Source organism: Silene latifolia, chromosome 11 (assembly GCF_048544455.1).
Source record: "Silene latifolia isolate original U9 population chromosome 11, ASM4854445v1, whole genome shotgun sequence".
Classification (NCBI taxonomy): Eukaryota; Viridiplantae; Streptophyta; class Magnoliopsida; order Caryophyllales; family Caryophyllaceae; genus Silene; species Silene latifolia.
Window position 1 is genome coordinate 24,184,778 of NC_133536.1, and position 17,518 is coordinate 24,202,295.

The 17,518-nt window shown below is 38.4% G+C and overlaps 1 protein-coding gene across 1 annotated transcript; it reads right to left on the reverse strand.

Moving 5' to 3' along the window:
• Positions 1-5,539: 5,539 nt before the first annotated feature.
• On the reverse strand, positions 5,540-6,741 carry LOC141611404 (pathogenesis-related protein 1C-like). Its single transcript, XM_074429931.1, has 2 exons — positions 6,561-6,741; positions 5,540-6,220 (listed from the first exon to the last, which is right to left on the reverse strand). Exons 1-2 carry the CDS (start codon positions 6,691-6,693, stop codon positions 5,856-5,858), a joined length of 498 nt encoding a protein of 165 aa, XP_074286032.1. The 5' UTR covers positions 6,694-6,741; the 3' UTR covers positions 5,540-5,855.
• Between the last annotated feature and the right edge of the window lie 10,777 nt (positions 6,742-17,518).

Genomic DNA, 17,518 nt, shown 5'->3' on the forward strand with positions numbered 1-17,518 from the left:
ACCGTGGGGAGCACCAGTTTTTTTTGTGAAAAAGAAAGATGGGAGCTTGCGGTTGTGCATCGACTATAGGGAGCTGAACAGAGTGACGGTAAAGAACAAGTATCCTTTGCCAAGGATAAATGATTTGTTTGATCAGTTGAGTGGTGCGGCAGTCTTTTCTAAGATTGATTTGAGGTCGGGTTACCTTCAGGTGAAGATTCGAGAAGAAGACATACCGAAGACAGCTTTTACATCGAGGTATGGTCATTATGAGTATGTGGTGATGCCATTTGGGTTATCTAATGCACCTGCCATGTTTATGGATTTGATGAATCGAGTCTTCAGTCAGTTCTTGGATCGGTTTGTGGTGGTCTTTATAGATGATATCTTAGTCTTTTCTAAGACTAAAGAGGAGCATGAGGAGCATTTGAGGATTGTGTTGCAGACCTTGCGAGAACATCATCAGTTGTATGCAAAGTTGTCCAAGTGTGAGTTCTGGTTAGAGGAGGTTGCTTTTCTGGGGCATGTGATTTCAAAGAAAGGGGTAGCTGTGGATCCTGCAAAGATTGAAGCAGTTACCAGGTGGGAAGTACCAAAGAATGTGGCAGAGATCAGGAGTTTCTTGGGTTTAACAGGGTATTATCGACGGTTCGTTAAGGATTTCTCCAAGATAGCTAGGCCTATGACAACCTTGATGAGGAAAGAGAACAGGTTTCGTTGGGATGAGAGTTGTGAGACGGCGTTTCAGACATTAAAGGAGCGTTTGACCATAGCTCCAATCTTAGCATTGCTGAGGGGAGTGAGAAATTTGAGGTGTATACAGATGCTTCAAAGAATAGGTTGGGTTGTGTGTTGATGCATAATGGGAAAGTGATTGTCTATGCTTCTAGGAAATTGAAGCCTTATGAGGAGAACTACCCTACACATGATCTAGAGTTGGGTGCAGTTGTGTTTGCTCTTAAGATTTGGAGGCATTATCTATATGGGGCGACCTTTAATGTGTTTTCAGATCACAAGAGTCTCAAGTACATCTTCACTCAAAAGGAGTTGAATATGAGACATAGGAGGTGGATGGAATTTATTAAGGATTATGACATGGATATTATATACCATGAAGGAAAAGCTAATATGGTTGCGGATGCTTTAAGGAGGAAGAGTGTGCATTCTCTTTGCACGACTGTGTCTTTGATGAGATTGAGAGATGAGGTGGGGAAGTTCGGGATACATATGATCCCAAGATTGAGGAGTGGAGAAAGGGACAGTGTCTAGATTCTCTATTCATATAGATGGTAGTGTGAGATTTGATGGGAGGAGGTGTGTTCCTAAGGATGAGGAGTTGAAAAAGATAATCATGACAGAGGCTCATTGCACACCATACTCGGTACATCTAGGTGGTGACAAGTTATATATAGATTTGAAGAAGACCTTCTGGTGGCCTGGGATGAAGAAAGAAACAGCTGAGTTCGTTGCTTGTTGTTTGACGTGTCAGAGATCGATTGAATGGGGAGCAGCGACAACCACAAGGTAAGATTCAGTCTCTTGAGGTACCTGAGTGGAAGTGGGAGTCCATTTCTATGGATTTTATCGTGGGTTTACCGAAGAGTCAACAGGGTAATAATATGATATGGGTTATAGTGGATCGTCTTACCAAGTCAGCTCATTTTGTGCCAATGAAAGATACATGGACTAAGACACAGCTAGCTATGGCTTATCGGAAAAACATGGTTCGATTGCATAGGGTGCCTAAAGACATAGTGTCTGATAGAGATTCGAGATTCATCTCACGGTTTTGGAAAGAGTTGCAGGAGTCTATGGGAACTACGTTAAAGATGAGTACAGCATTTCATCCTGCGACAAATGGCCAGACAGAGAGGACCATCAAGACTCTAGAGGATATGTTGCGAGCTTGTGATATGGATTTTGGTGGTAGCTGGGAACAGAGGTTAGATTTGATTGAGTTTTCCTACAACAACAGCTATCACACCAGTATTGGCATGGCGCCATGTGAGGCTTTATATGGGAGGAGGTGTAGGAGTCCGATTTGTTAGGACGATAGTGCTGAGGAAGTGGTTTTAGGACCAGAGATGGTTTATGAGATGGTGGAACAGATTAAGCTGATCAGACAGAGGATGACAGCGGCCCAGGATCGACAAAGGAGTTATGCAGATCTGCATCGCCGGGATATAGAGTTTCAGGTTGGGGACAGGGTTCTTTTAAAAGTGTCTCCTATGCGTGGGGTCATGATATTTGGTAAGAAAGGGAAGCTGAGCTAGAAGTTCATATATAGGACCGTATGAGATCTTGGATCGTGTGGGTGAGGTTGCTTATCGGTTGGTTTTACCGTCTGCTTTAAATAGAGTTCATAATGTGTTTCATGTGTCTCAGATGCGGAAGTATGTTAGTGATCCATCACATGTGTTAGAGGTTGAGAATATCGAGCTGGATGAGTCCTTGTCTTATCTTGAGGTGCCTAAACAGATTCTTGATCGAAAGGTTAGGAAAACTAGACATGGTGAGACAGTGTTGCTTAAGGTTCTTTGGTCTAACCATGAGGTTGAGGAGGCTACATGGGAGGCGGAAGAGGCTATGTGGGAGCGGTACCCGTCTCTTTTTGATCAGGTATATGTATGGTTACGCGGACGTAACCTTGTTTCTTTTAGGGGGGTAGGAGATGGTCGCATAGAGTTTTTGCATGTTTTCATAGAGTTTTGTATGTGTTATGTTGGTTTTGGTACAGTTAGTAGTTGCCTTGAGTCGGGTTGAGTTTTGTCTTGGAGGTGTGTTTTTGAGTTTTGTGTTGAGTTTTGTTTATGTTGTGTGTCGGGAGGGTGTCGGTGTATTTGTTTTTGTTTGTGGTTTGAACTTCGGGGACAAAGTTCTTTTTAAGGAGGGAAGACTGTAATACTACGTTAATATGAGTCTTAGGGTACTCTATCGAGTGGGGCTTACTCTGTCGAGTAAGTATGGTTTTACGCAAAACAGTAGTCTGCCTGATGGCTACTCGATCGAGTAAGCTTGGTACTCGATCAAGTAAGGGTCACTCGATCGAGTAAGTTACTCGATCGAGTAAGTCGGTTAACGGGTGATTTTCCACGGGTTTGTTAATAATGCGGATTAATATATATTCTTTCGTCATCTTTTTCCTAAAACACTTTTGCAAACCTAAGTCACAAACAAGGAGAAGTTTCAAGTTACGTTGCTTAATCTCATAGCATTATTAGCAAATTCCGGAGCTAGGAGTGTCGGTTTTCGTCGTTCTTTACATCCTTGTGATCCTTGTGTCGAGGGTAAGCTCTACATATCATTTTTATATCGTTTGGTTAATGTTGGTTAAACCCTAATTGAGTAATTTGGGGGTTTTTGATTGTTTATACGATTACGGTAGTAATAATATCTATGTATGTATAGGAGGAGGGTTCGTTGAGGAGAGATTTTGATTTAGCTGCTTGATCTTCTGATTCCGTGTTTGCTTTCCAGGTAGGGTTTTCCCTACTCAGTATTAATTACATAAGTGTGGTTGGTGATTACTGTTGTTGTATATCGTATTGGCATTGGATTCTGATTTGGTGGTTGTTGATAGTGTAGTGTAATGATCGTTGTGTATAATTGTCTGTGATCTTCGGCGCGCGTCCCTGGATGAGTTGAGTCACTTGCGGGAGTGACTTCACTCCCTTGGTTCGCCCTCTGTGGAACCCGCTACAGGAGGGGATGTGCACATTAAGGAAACTTGGGTTTATCGCTCAGTGGTGATGAGCGGGGATTTGGTGGGTACGGCTGCGGTCCCCCACTGGCGGCGTGGAGTACTTGTTGCGATGGATACTCTGGCAGGACTACACACTTTAGTTTGTAGTCAGTTGTGTAGAGATTGATTATGGAGACTGGAGAATTGTTGTGTTGTTGAGTTGTTTTTGGCATTTGTTTCGTTGTCACTTTGTTTTATGTAACTAGTACTGACCCCGTTAATTGTTTTAAAATCGGTGGTGATCCATTCGGAAATGGTGAGCAGTTATTGAGAAGGTATGATATGATGAGTATGGGATAGCTGTGATGAGTCATCACGTGGCAGTTAGAAGAGTCTTCCGCTGTGTCAGACGATGTTTTGATAGTTTTATCAGTAGACCGTTTTGAGAATATTGTATTTCAGTTTAACAGTTTTGGAGTATACATGTAATCACTTTAAACCGTATTTACTTTTAAGTATGTTTTGTTATTGTCTTATGATTATCATTGCCTCGGGTAACCGAGATGGTGACGTTTCCATACCTTAAGTGGTCCTGGTAAGGCACTTGGAGTAAGGGGGTGTCACAGGACCCACCATACCTGTGGCACCCAACCTGATAAGGGTCCTCCCGATCAACAATTCTAGTACACAAATGGACTTCGTCCCAAAATACCTCTAACGCCGTTTATCCATTTATCCCTAGACCGGGCTTGCTCAAGGCTCCACCTCGAGTTAGGAGTTCTATGCCTTACAGTGTAGGCCACTCTTCAAATATTGACTCGATGCTTCGCCAATGTACCACACATGTACTTGAGATTTGCAAACAGTCTGCTAAATCGAGTCCACGCGTCCGTGACTCGTGAATGCTATCTGTACCATTCTCCAAGCTCCGTCATTTGTAAGATGTAGGGTCTAGGCCTAAGTTTAACCTTGGGCTCTAATACCACTTGTTGGGATTGCCGCCTCCATCACATCGTCACATTAGTATGATATTGTCAGTTTTGGGTCAAGCCCGCATGGTTTTGTGTTTAGGCTCATTCCCACAAGGCCTCATACTATTATATTTTGTAAACACTTGTAAAGATGATCTTCTATCCTTATTCTACCGATGTGGGACATGAGTTTGCACCCTAACAACAGGCCTCAGTATCATACAAATGTGACGATGAGGTGTAGGCGGCAGTCCCAACAAGTGGCATCAAAGCTGATGGTTCGGCTGGTCCAGAGTGTGTAGTGGAGCTCAAGGTAGCGTACTGCCTTTGCCAATGTGGATGAATGTCATCGATGTGACCTCGCGATTGGAGATATGTGGGTGTCTTGTGTCGAAAGTCTTCCTGATAATGGGTGATCAGGCGGCAGATCTCGTTGGGTGATAACAGTAATGCAAGATGAACAAATAATATCATTGGAGGGGAGGACAATTATTTGGTGCTTGGTTTGAGGTGGGGGATTATTGGAGTAGCAACCCAAGTCCCACATTTAAAAAAGAAGGAGTTCGATCTTTATAAGACACCCACCATTCCATTAGTATGAAGCCTTTTGGGAAGGACGGAACCCAAGAGTAAATCCGTAGGGGCTTGGCCCAAAGCGGATAATATCGTACTATTATGGACAATGGACATCAGTGCAGCAGAGGCCCAACACGAGATATCCACGCTTCCACACAACACTAAATACCCCGAGGGTTTCGCAACCCTAGCTATATTGTGTTCTAATCCAACTTTTGTGTCTAGTAATAAGTAGATACGGAGTACTAGATAGACAGACACTTACAATTTTTCCTTGAATGACGGCTTGATCCCGAATTCTTTCCATGAGTTAACGACTTAAGGCATAATTAGTACACAAATAAAACTTTATTGATTTTCTTCAATATATAGAGAATTACATTTTTAGACATATCCCATACACTTGCTTGCTCTAGTAGTGAGCAAAATTTGACCCTTCATATTTAAAGGATAGTAAGTTTACACCACCTAAAACTTGGAACTTCCATAGTCCATACTCACATACAAATATATAATAATTCCATACTTCATTTCATTCCATTCGGTTGTTTAAAATATCTGAGAAGACAAACATTTCAAACAGACGTATGAAAATGTAATGAATGGAAGGAGTATTACATCAATACAGCCAAATAATAAGAGAATTATTAATAAGGTTTTTGGCCAACAACGTTACCAGGAGGATCATAGCTACAAATGACGAAAACTCCGCCATTGTTGTTACATTGAACACTAGCACAACCAAGACGAACCGAATTGGCCCATACCACCTGAGTATAGTGTCCACAAACCTTTCCGGGAGCACAAGTGTTGCTGTTATAGTCATAGTCAGCCTTCTCATTGACCCACAGTTGTACAGCGGCTGTACCCGTCAAGGAATTGCCGCTCCCCCACGCTAGGTTCTCGCCGTATTGGCCACCGGAATGCACTAGGGCACAGTCACCCATCCTTTGGTTCGCGTAATTTTGTGCGTACGCAGCTACTGTGTTATCCCATGCTATGTTTCCAACACCTGAAATTGAAAATTCATAATGAGGCTTAGTGGCTTACGGAGGTTATGGCATGGCCGCATGGGGTCTCAAATTAAAACCTACAATTTTGAAATTACGTAAAAATGCACGAGTTGAACGTCGAGTTATAAATTTACAATTTTACTACTCTTTTCGTCTCAACAATCCATTTTACAAGTACTTATTGTACAAAGTAACACATCAGCAAAAGCCAAAACATACGTAATAACCTGCAACTCACATATAAGTATAAATATTCTTCTATTATACATTATTTATACCTGGTCTAAAGGATGAATAATTAAAACACAACATTTCAAACTCGTTACAAAAAATACATACCGACGGCAGCCCTAGCAGTGTTGTGGGCATTGACATAGTCTTGAGGTGAATTTTGTGCATGGCAAATTTGTAGCAAAGCTAAAGATGCTACCATGAAGCATGCCAACGTTGCTAAGTTTTTGAGAATCTCCATTTTTTTGTTTTGATGTTATGAAGATAATTAACAAGTGATGGAGAACTAAGGAAGAGATAGGGTTCCTTTTATAGGAGAGGTTTGCTTGAAAATTCATAGCACAAATGAAGATTAGTACAATCGTGTAGATTGGGAATAGTTAATAATACCATCGTCCGGACTTTTAAACCAGTAACGTAGCTATAGATAGACAGCTAGTCGTATTTAAGATGACACTATTTATTTTAAATTTAAAACGCGATAAATATTACTCCACTTTACTATATAGGGCTGTCTTAAACGAGAAATTTTGATAGACAAAGTTAAAGCCCTTAGCATAATACTTGTACTACGCTAGTGGTCAGTTTATAATAAATTTACTAATGTTACACCGATCTATACTTATCAAAGTAGATTATTATTAGAGTAAATTAACAATTACTCCCTTTTATAAACCACTTTTCTAATATAACTCCCTTATCAAAACTTTTTAATAATTTACTCCCATAAAATTTACTCAGGTCAAATATTGCACCCATTTCGTCCTTCCGGTGAAAAAACTTTTTTTATGACCGTTTTGCCCCTGGTGGTCCTTTGTTTTGTCATTCTGTCATTCAATTCAACCATCCCTCTCCTTCATTGGACCACCATTTCCGTCACCTACTTCCTCCTCATCTCAACATCACCTACCTCAGTCTCAACATCACCTACTTCCTCCTCATCTCAACATCCGTCTCGTTCATTGTGGTAAATAATTTTCTGGGTTTGATCAATTTTTTCATTTTCCAATTTCCCATTTCTTCGGTTGTTTTATTTTAGTACTGTCCCACCTCTTCTTCTAATGTTACACCGATCTATACTTATCAAAGTAGATTATTATTATTATTGTTGTTGTTGGGCCAATGCTAACTTGCTAAGTCTCGAATACCATCGTCTCAAATGTTTTAGATACAGTTCATAGTTCTACTGGTCTATGTATGGCGGATGTAAGTATTATTCCTTTTTCAAATCAATGTCGGAGTAAAGGGTTTAACATATAAAGAACAATAGGAACTTTTTGGCATAATGGGGTTTTAGAGTTGGCCTCAAACTATTTAGGGTCAATGGGTCACATCATCATTTGTATTTTTTTTTTCGTTTTTATATAAAGACGCCAAAGTAATCAACGACTTTACTATTTTTCATACCATTCCATTAATCTTTGTACCTTAAAAATTGGTTCAAATATTGCCCATGCAAGCCGCTTAGCTTGTGTTATCAGCGGCTTCTCCTAATCTCCTCTTACCCATTTTACTAAAACTTCAAGAATGTTGTGGAAAATATGGAGTTAGGACCAAAACCGCTAAGGACCAGGACGGCTTCCCTCTTTGCTATTTTGTCAATACTTGCAGTATGTTTTGGAAAATAAGAACGAGTAAAACCACAAACTTCCCCAGCGATTTCACTTAAAAAATACGACAAAAAATTAAACCGATGACGTGGACCTATTGATCCCAAATAGTTTGAGACCAATCCTAAAAGTCTAAATAATTTGGCAAATAACCTCATTCACCCAAAAAATTCTAGAAGCCTATGGCAACGAAAAACCAGGATAAGTATGTGGAACACTAATTTACTTCTTAGTATGTTTCGAGCGAAGTTTTAATTATCGATCTTCAATTCGAAGCTTGATTTTTAGTCACTATATTATACATCCTTTTCACTCAAAAAAAATGAACAGCTACAAAATAAAACATAATTATTTTAGGCTCTCTTTGGTAATTCACGAATTACTGTCAGCATAAACAGATTGAAAAAGCAAATTATAAATGACAAATTTTATTAGAAAATTTGACAAACATATTTTTATTAGCAGACTAGTTAAAGTATTTGGTAATTAACAAATTATGATTAATAATTTATTATTTTTCTTTGAAGTGAATTTTCTTATTTTAAAATATTTCACCCAAAATGGTGGGGTAAGGAGCTGAGCTTGTAAAAAACAACATACTAATCTCAAATATGTTGTGTCGATATGTTTGTTAATAAATATCAAAATTCATTGATCAAATATGCTAAAAACATTAAATATGCTAAAAATCTTTGAACATGCGGTCTACCAAACACCCTTTAGTCAAATGGGTTATATATTGGGCTGCTTTAATTAGTTAAAATGTAGGCTTTGTTTGGCGGTGTATTTCAGGTAACTTGTTTGATCAAAATTGCAGCTAAACTACCTTATGTTTTTGCAAGTATTTGGCAAATTGCTAATTTAACCAAATTAGATACCTGAAAGGAAATGCTACCTAGGGTAGTATTTCAGAAATAAGGTATCTGATCTTATTTTATCTTCCTAGTTGGGCTTGCTTGGAATCCATGAAATAATTAGGGGGTAAATTTTAATCAGGTGATAATTACTAGGGAAGTTAATTACTTGGCCGGGGTAATGAGTTCTCTGATGATAGGTTTGGCATATAAGAGTAATGATTACTGAGGAGAAATTTTACTCCCATAATCATTACCAATGGGGGGAGGGTGGGTAATGTATTACCCCTTCATGAGGGTAATAGATTCGATAGGTGAATAATTACTCTCATACGTAAATATGGAAAATGCACCCACTACTACAGATACAGCCTATAACAACGGGTAAAAACCGTTGTAAAATAAAAAAGCGGACGTTGTTAAAGCGGCCGTTGTAGAAGGTATTTACAACGGTTTGCTTATTTAGTGAAACCGTTGTCTAAAGTATTCACCACGGTTAAAAGCCGTTGTTGTTGGGTGTTCTCCGTTGTGGAAAGTGTTTCAAAATTTTGGAGGGAATAATATAACAACGGTTGTCGTATGTATAACCGTTGTTGTAACTTTCCCTCCAAAATTATGAAGTCTTTTGACAACGGGTTTATGTTACATACCCGTTGTTGAAATTGTTAGTAACAACGGTTCTTTGTTTAATACCCGTTGTTGTAATTTTACCTCCAAAATTGTGAATACTTTTAACAACGGTTCTTTGATTAAAACCCATTTGTTGAATATTATGCGCGGGTATTTGTAAATGTCATTCACAACGGTGTTAGTTTTATTAACCGTTGTGAAAGGTATTCACAACGGTTTTTTTTTAGTAACCGTTTTATTACGTACACCTAATGTTACGAAAAATTAAATTTGTTTCTTGCCATTCAAAAACCTGCATATATCAAAGAAGACCATATACCAAAGACCAAAGATAAATCATAGTGGGTTCATCGAACTCAATAGATTCAATTCAACACATACAACAAAGAAGATCATATATATATATATATATATATATATATATATATATATATATATATATATATATATATATATATATATATATATATATATATATATATATATATATATATATATATATATATATATATATATAATTACAAGGAGTTGAATTTACATGAACTAATTAATCATTCCCTAACTTCAACAAAAAAATTACTAATAAGTTGATCTAAACTGTGAGTATAGTATCATGCATTTCTATCTATATATATTCTAAGACGTAGTTGCCCCACATGTCTCTTACCTCGTCTATATCTATACTTGAGTATTGCTCAATCTGTTGTGACTGGTTGATTACATACTGCGGAAAAAACAAAGAGAATACATTATGGTATATATAGCGACAAAGCAAGACAACATTAGCAACATCATGGTATATATAGCAGCAATTGCAAGACAACATTAGCTCTAATTTAAAAAAAGTAATAAACACATGTTTAAATTATTACTAACCCTTTCTGGAATAACGAGATATCTTCGCCTAATAATCTCCAACATGAACCGACAAGCGTAGTATCCACATTGTATGCTATCCGGCTGGCGAGGGGCCTATTATTACATAAAAAAAACAGACGAGAGAAGGCTCACATCGGAATCTTGAACTTTAGGTATTGTATTAGTATTAAACACAGATTTTGCACTTAATGTTATTGTATTTGAGCACGTACCCTGTTATCGTAAAAAAATCGGGGCCAACATCGAATCGTTCGTGGGTTGATCCTCCTCGTTTGCTCTTTTCTTCTTAAAGGCCCTTTTTTAAAAAATAAAAAAGGAGGCGAAACTAATTTTTTAGGGGCAAAAATATGAACGAGCTTTTTTCTATAAATAAAAATTGAAAATGTTATTATAAATAAATCAGTATTATAAACTTACATTTTAATCAAGTGCTTAAAAGTCTCGCTTGGTTGATGATGTAAAGAGTCCAACCAGAAAACTTTTTTCTTTGTCGGCATGATGGCTGCTAGCACCCAATGAGTCCTACATCAAGAGACATCATCATTATTAACAAGTACATATATTAGTTATGAAAATGCAATTGTAGGGGAAACGTAATATTAATTTGTTTATTACCCTTTTTCATTATAAACGCCAAAAATCAACTTCTTGGTTGTCGCCAATTCTTTGAGCAATATAATCTACCCGTTGTTCGAACGAGAAATCCGGAATAAATAAAGATAAAACATAGGGGCACATGAATCCGTATTGATCAGATGGAATATTCTTCTCGGGGATCACTCTGGTTTGCAATATCCTACATTATTACGGTATTAATTCCGGTATTTAAAACACTATCTACCTAGTAGTCAAAATATTAGACTATGAAATTATTTATTAAGAAACTTACTTCATCCAAACAAATATGTGTGCTATATCAATCTGTCTAGTCCAAATTTACATACGGCTAGCGGATCCCATGATATGCATGCTTGGCGCTCGGCCCCTAGAATATCCTCCTCGAGCGGAATAATTATCGATTGCTCGGAGGCTATGCGATGGCCAACCTCCTCATACAGTCTCATCATCGTCCCCGTTCTTACTTTTTGCATGTAATCCTTCCCTTTATATTTTGTGGAGTTTATACTCCTAACTTTCACGGCTGGGAAAGAATGAGTCTTTGATGTGGTGCTACTACCACCAGCCTACACATGTAGTATAGATAATTAAAATAATAAAAAATCCAAAGGTAACATATCCTAGTTGGAGTAATAAAAATAAAAGCGTACTTAATTAAATACCTCGTCAACCCGCTCTTTCAATGATGAGGTAGTAGTAGCGAGTAAGACCGGGACTTAGGCTTATCGGTCTTTTTTGTCCCCTACACAAAATTACCATGCTTTTTATAAATACAGACAAAATATAAATAAAGGGGCGAGGTTAATTTTTTAAAAAATGGAGAAGTTAATTAAATACATACCTCATCAAGTTGTTGTGAAGTCGAGGTTGTTGGCATGTCTGTGGACTTAGGCTTATCCGCCAAAGCCGCCTTTTTTGTTCCCTACAAAAAAAAATAACATATAAATTTAACATATAAAAACATTCAACAATTAAAAATGTAACACATATATATATATAAAGGTATTTCTTCTAACCCCAATCGCTTTCCATTTGCTCGGGCGGAGGCGGCGGAGATATCTTCGCCAAGTAGATGTGAGTATTAGGCCATTGGATGAAACTTCCAAGCGCATCTCCCGAAATGGTAATGTCGTCACGAATCGGACAGAAAGGGAAAGTTTTCATGGCCTGGAAAGACTGTAGTTATCTCTACTATTGTATGATTCGGCAAAAGTTTTTCGCCATGAATAACTACGATTTCATTTCTGCAGATTTGTTTTCTACGAGACCCCGGCCAACACGCACATGTGGCTTTTCGATTCTATTAGGGTCGAGCAAGAATAATGGCCTATTGTTTACGGCTTTGAAGAATATACACATACATATACATTATTATATATATCTTTGCAAAAACGCTTGAAATTCAAAAGATTTTGCAAAAACGCTTTCTGTCTCAGGCCGATTTTTGCACAAACTTCAACATTCATATAAATTTAACTAATTAAACACTTCATGCATACCTTCGAAAACAGGGAACCGACTTGAAGGGGATGTATCTTTATTTTCCATCACCCGCCTTCTCATCAAGTTGCATCTCCTTTTCAGACCCATTATTTACCTAATAAAATTAACCAATTCAATGGCACCATGTCGAAAGTTGGCGGTGAACACACCCCCGATCTTACCCAAAAAAAAAACAAAAGAAAAATAAGGAAGTATATTTGGTACCTGATCGGCTTTAGTTGTTACAACTTCGAAAAGCATTATTAGGTACCCGATCTTTCTGAATCTCGTTGACCGATACTTCCTTCTCATGTATTGCCAAGGTAGTAGCGGCCTCTTCACCAATCTGTTGTACCTTATTATTACCCCCTTTAGAAATGACATCCTCCATCATCTTCACTTCTTCTTCGGAAAGCTTACCTCCAAAGATTCACTTTAGTAGTACGGATGCCATTAATCAAGTCGCTTGCCAAGAATGTAATGTGTCGGCAATTTTTATCCCAACAATAACATGTGAATTGAACTTAAATGAAAATAATAGAATAAATGTTACCATGTCGCGTTCTCGGACTTAGTCTTCCTTTTCTTCTTTATCTCGGGCGGTTTTCCCATAATATTTCGTTACTCCAACCTGTAACGGACGCCCCTCAAACGACCTGGATGTTCGGGTCGGCCGATCGCTCTAGCAAGAACGTCATTACGACCATTGGGAGTGAATTTCCCTTCTTCTACCTCTTTCAATACGTTATCCTATAATATATTAAATAAACTTCAAATTATATTTGTGACTAAAATAATAAAGTTAGTAATGAACTCGTCTTAATAAAATAATGCTTACTATGTTGGCCAAAACTTCCACATCGTATTTGTCATGCGACGACCGGGATCCTTTAGGCGTGTGCCCATGTTTATAAGTTACATGCCGATCCACCTCTTTCACTCCCTTTGCCACCTACACATTAACATGGTAACATTTATACACGTAAATGTGTATCAATGCAAGTCCAAGTGTGATTAAAAAAATAAAGTCTCACAGGGCAATAATGCATGCTACTTACGAGGTCCTCTTCTATCTTTCTCAGAACCGCCTCGAGAACCATAGAATTTCCCCTTCTTGCATGAAATGTTAGCACGATTTATTTTGCTAACGGCCTTCAAATAATTATATAAAAGCGCAAGTAGATGAGATAATAAAAAGATTATATAAAGGACTCATTAATTAAAAAAATGATAGGTAAATCGTTAAAAGGCGAGGATATTTAACTCAAACTTCTCGGTAGTTCTCATCTTTTGAAAAGATCTCATTCTTCCTGCTTGATGGTGGGACACTTGTTTTCCGGTGGGCTCTTACGCATCTCCCCGTTGCCTTGTCCACATACAACCAATCCCTAGCAACGCCACACTTCCACCGCTGTGGACATCAGCTGCCTTATGCATTAAATACTCATCATGACTTTCATCGGGTATAATAAAGCCTTCCTTTATACGAGCCAAGTATAACTCCGCCAATTTTGGATTCAAACTTTTAACATCCTCTAAATGGATAGGCACAAACTGTCTTGTGCAAGCACCAATCCAATCGGAGAAAAGACCCGCATTTGGACCAGTAGGGAAACCCTTCTCACTCCATGTTATTTCGAACGGCTGTTTAGCGGCTATAGCTGCAAGGACTTTCTTGCACTTCGTAGCACCCCTCTCACCAGGCTTATTATCACCAGGCTCATTATTCTTTTGACTTCTTTTACGTTTTTCACCCATGATAATCCTAAAAACCAAATATGAATGATATAGCTGGATATGAACAACTTAACAACGTACATGCAGAGTATTATCTAAAACCCTAAACCCTAATAGGAATGAAAACTTAAAACAACAGATTGAGCTTCTAAAATCCTAAACCCTGATAAGAGGAGTAAAGTAGATGATGCGGGATGATAAAGATAACAAAGAAGACGAAAAACAAACAAATGCATGAAAAAAGAAACAAGATGATCGTCTTAAAACCCTAATGACGAAACACAAAATTAAAGTGAACATACCTGTTGATGATGATGATAAAGAGAACGAGCAGGATGATAAGGGAAGGCAACGGAATCGGGTTTCGGAAATCGGGCGACGAGAATGTAAAAAGCGAGGAAGAGAGAAGGATTAACACAGGATACCAACGGTTGGAGTAATAATGTTGTGTGTGTTAGTTTGTGTATGGCATCTTTGGATGGGTTTCTATATTAGTTTTTTATTAAGACAAACTATTAACAACGGGTGCTCAAAGAAGAACCGTTGTTATATGTTAATAACAACGGGTCAATAAAAGTCAACCGTTGTCAAAAGTTTATTACAACGGGTAACATATACCCGTTGTAATATATTTTCACCAAATTTGCGCCAAAATGAAATATGTCAAAAAATAATTGACAACGGGTAGAGGTACTACACCCGTTGTTGAAAGTATTAACAACGGGTAATTTAAATATAACCGTTGTTATTGTTGAACCTCTTTTTTTTAAAAAAATTACTCAGTAATTCCATTACAGGTCCAAACCTGTAACAATACATTATTCAAGAAATTTCAACACCAAAGATCCACATCTAATAATAAGATCAAGAAAATAAGACAACTTACACCAAAGATGCATGCATATACTTTGTATGTGTCCCGATGAACTATCTCGGGATCGGGGACGTTTCTTGGATGTCATAGTTTCTTCGTTAACCCAAATACCTTCACCATGGTCATCACGCATATAGATGCTTTCGGTGTCCTCATGATCGTGTCAACATCGTCGAAATAAGATACAAAGGGGTAGACCATCCATTCCCTCAAAAACGACATCCTGATCATCATCATCATTATCGAATGGACTACTCCTTCTTTTCCTTATAGACAATACAACAGACCACTTCTTATCCATAGGATCGGTGACATAGAACACTTGTTTAGCTTGGGATGCCATTATGAAAGGATCATCCTTATTATTGCCAACCTTACCCAGATTGACCAACGTAAATCCCATCTTATCCTTTCGGACACAATGGATGTTGTTATCAACCCAATTACATCGAAACAAAGGCATTGTGAAATCAATGTAATCTAGTACCAATATTTCTTGAATAACACCATAATAAAGGCATTTTCCCCAAATAGGCTTTTTATCTTTTGAAGTAGCAAAGTGCATTGCCTCAAATTCTGAACTCACACCACTATTTTGCATTGTGCTCACCTCATCTTGCTCATGGTGTAAAAAGTATATCCATTAATGGCAAAACTGTTGTAAAAGGTGACCCTGGCATTTGGACCTAAACCAAGACGTAGTAACCTAGGAGAGATGTCATCACCAGGTTTGATCAAGACAATCGTAAGACAATATTCCTAAACCACTCCGGAAACGTCTTCGTATGCTCGTTCGCAATCCACTTCTCGGTCTTGTTTTGGTGATCGTATTTGAGCTCATCTTTGTGTTGTTGAATATAAGGTTGCACCTCATCTTCGTTGTTTAGCACATACATGTGTGCTAAATGCAACATTTCACGTGTCACAATTTTTTCAACCCGGCCCTAATACCTTTTCCGGTCATCCAATCACTATGACGATTCTTAGGAACGCCAATCAACTCCTTCGGGGAGAGATGAGCGTAACAATATGAAAGAGCTTCGTCTAAAATAGCGCGTTCAGCAATACAACCTTCCGGACGATACCGATTAGATGTATAGTCCTTGTAGACTTTCATCAATCTTTCGAAAGGATACTGGTATCTCAAGTACACGGGCCCAAGGTACAAAATCTGCCTAACCAAGTGAATGGTCGGATGAATCATGATAGTGAAGAAAGAGGGTGGAAAATACATTTCCAACTGACAAAGAGAGGTTACAACGAGGTCCTGCAATGAATCCGCGTCATCGGGATCGATGACTTTCTCGCATATGGACTGGAAGAAGAGACAGAATCTAGTTATAGCATATCTTACCTTTTCAGGTAAAATGGAACGAATAGCCACGGGTAGTAATTGTTGCATCAAAGTGTGACAATCATGTGACTTTAACCCGGTGAGTTTTAGGTCTTGCATCGACACTAGGCTTTTGATGTTCGACGAATAACCATGTGGCACTTTAATTCCATTCAAGCATGCACAGAACTCTTTTCTCTCATTCCGTGAAAGGGTAAAATCTGCTGGCGGTAAAAATGTACGATTACCTCTCTTCTGTGGTGCCAACTCTAGCCTAATACCCATCATTTTCATATCTTCCCTAGCTGCGGCGTTATCCTTTGTTTTACCAGGAACATTCGAAAGGGTATTGATAATATTATCACGTACATTTTTCTCAATGTGCATGAAATCGAGGCAATGTCGACCTCCAGTCGTGGCCAATATGGAAGTTTATCAAAAAATATGGATCTTTTCTTATACCCACGAGTAGACAATTTAGAGCCGCTCTCCTTCCCATAATCTATCTCAATATGCTTTACTTTCTGATAAACTTCATGCCCACTCAAAATTCTAGGAGGTTGACGAAGTTCTTGTCTTCCATTGAATGCTTTCCGCATCTTGCGATAACAATGGTCATGATACAAGAACCTCCTATTTCCCATATACACATACTTACGAGAAGACTTCAAGTATTCGGACTCGATATCCTCCCCACACAATGGACAAGCCTCTTTCCCATGAACTGTGTGCCCGAAAGGTCGCCATAAGCCGGATAGTCGGTTATTGTACACAATAACATCGCTCTCAAATTGAAAGTTTCGTTCTTATATGCATCAAATACTTCTATCCCACTATCCCACAACAATCTCAAATCATCTAGAAGAGGTTCCAAATATACATCTATATCATTTCCAGGTTGTTTAGGGCCGGAAATTAACAACGACAACATCAAATACTTTCTTTTCATGCACACATATGGAGGTAAGTTATAAATAGCCAACACTACTGGCCAAGTACTATGTTGGCTACTCATGTTTCCGTGTGGGTTCATTCCATCCGTGGACAGC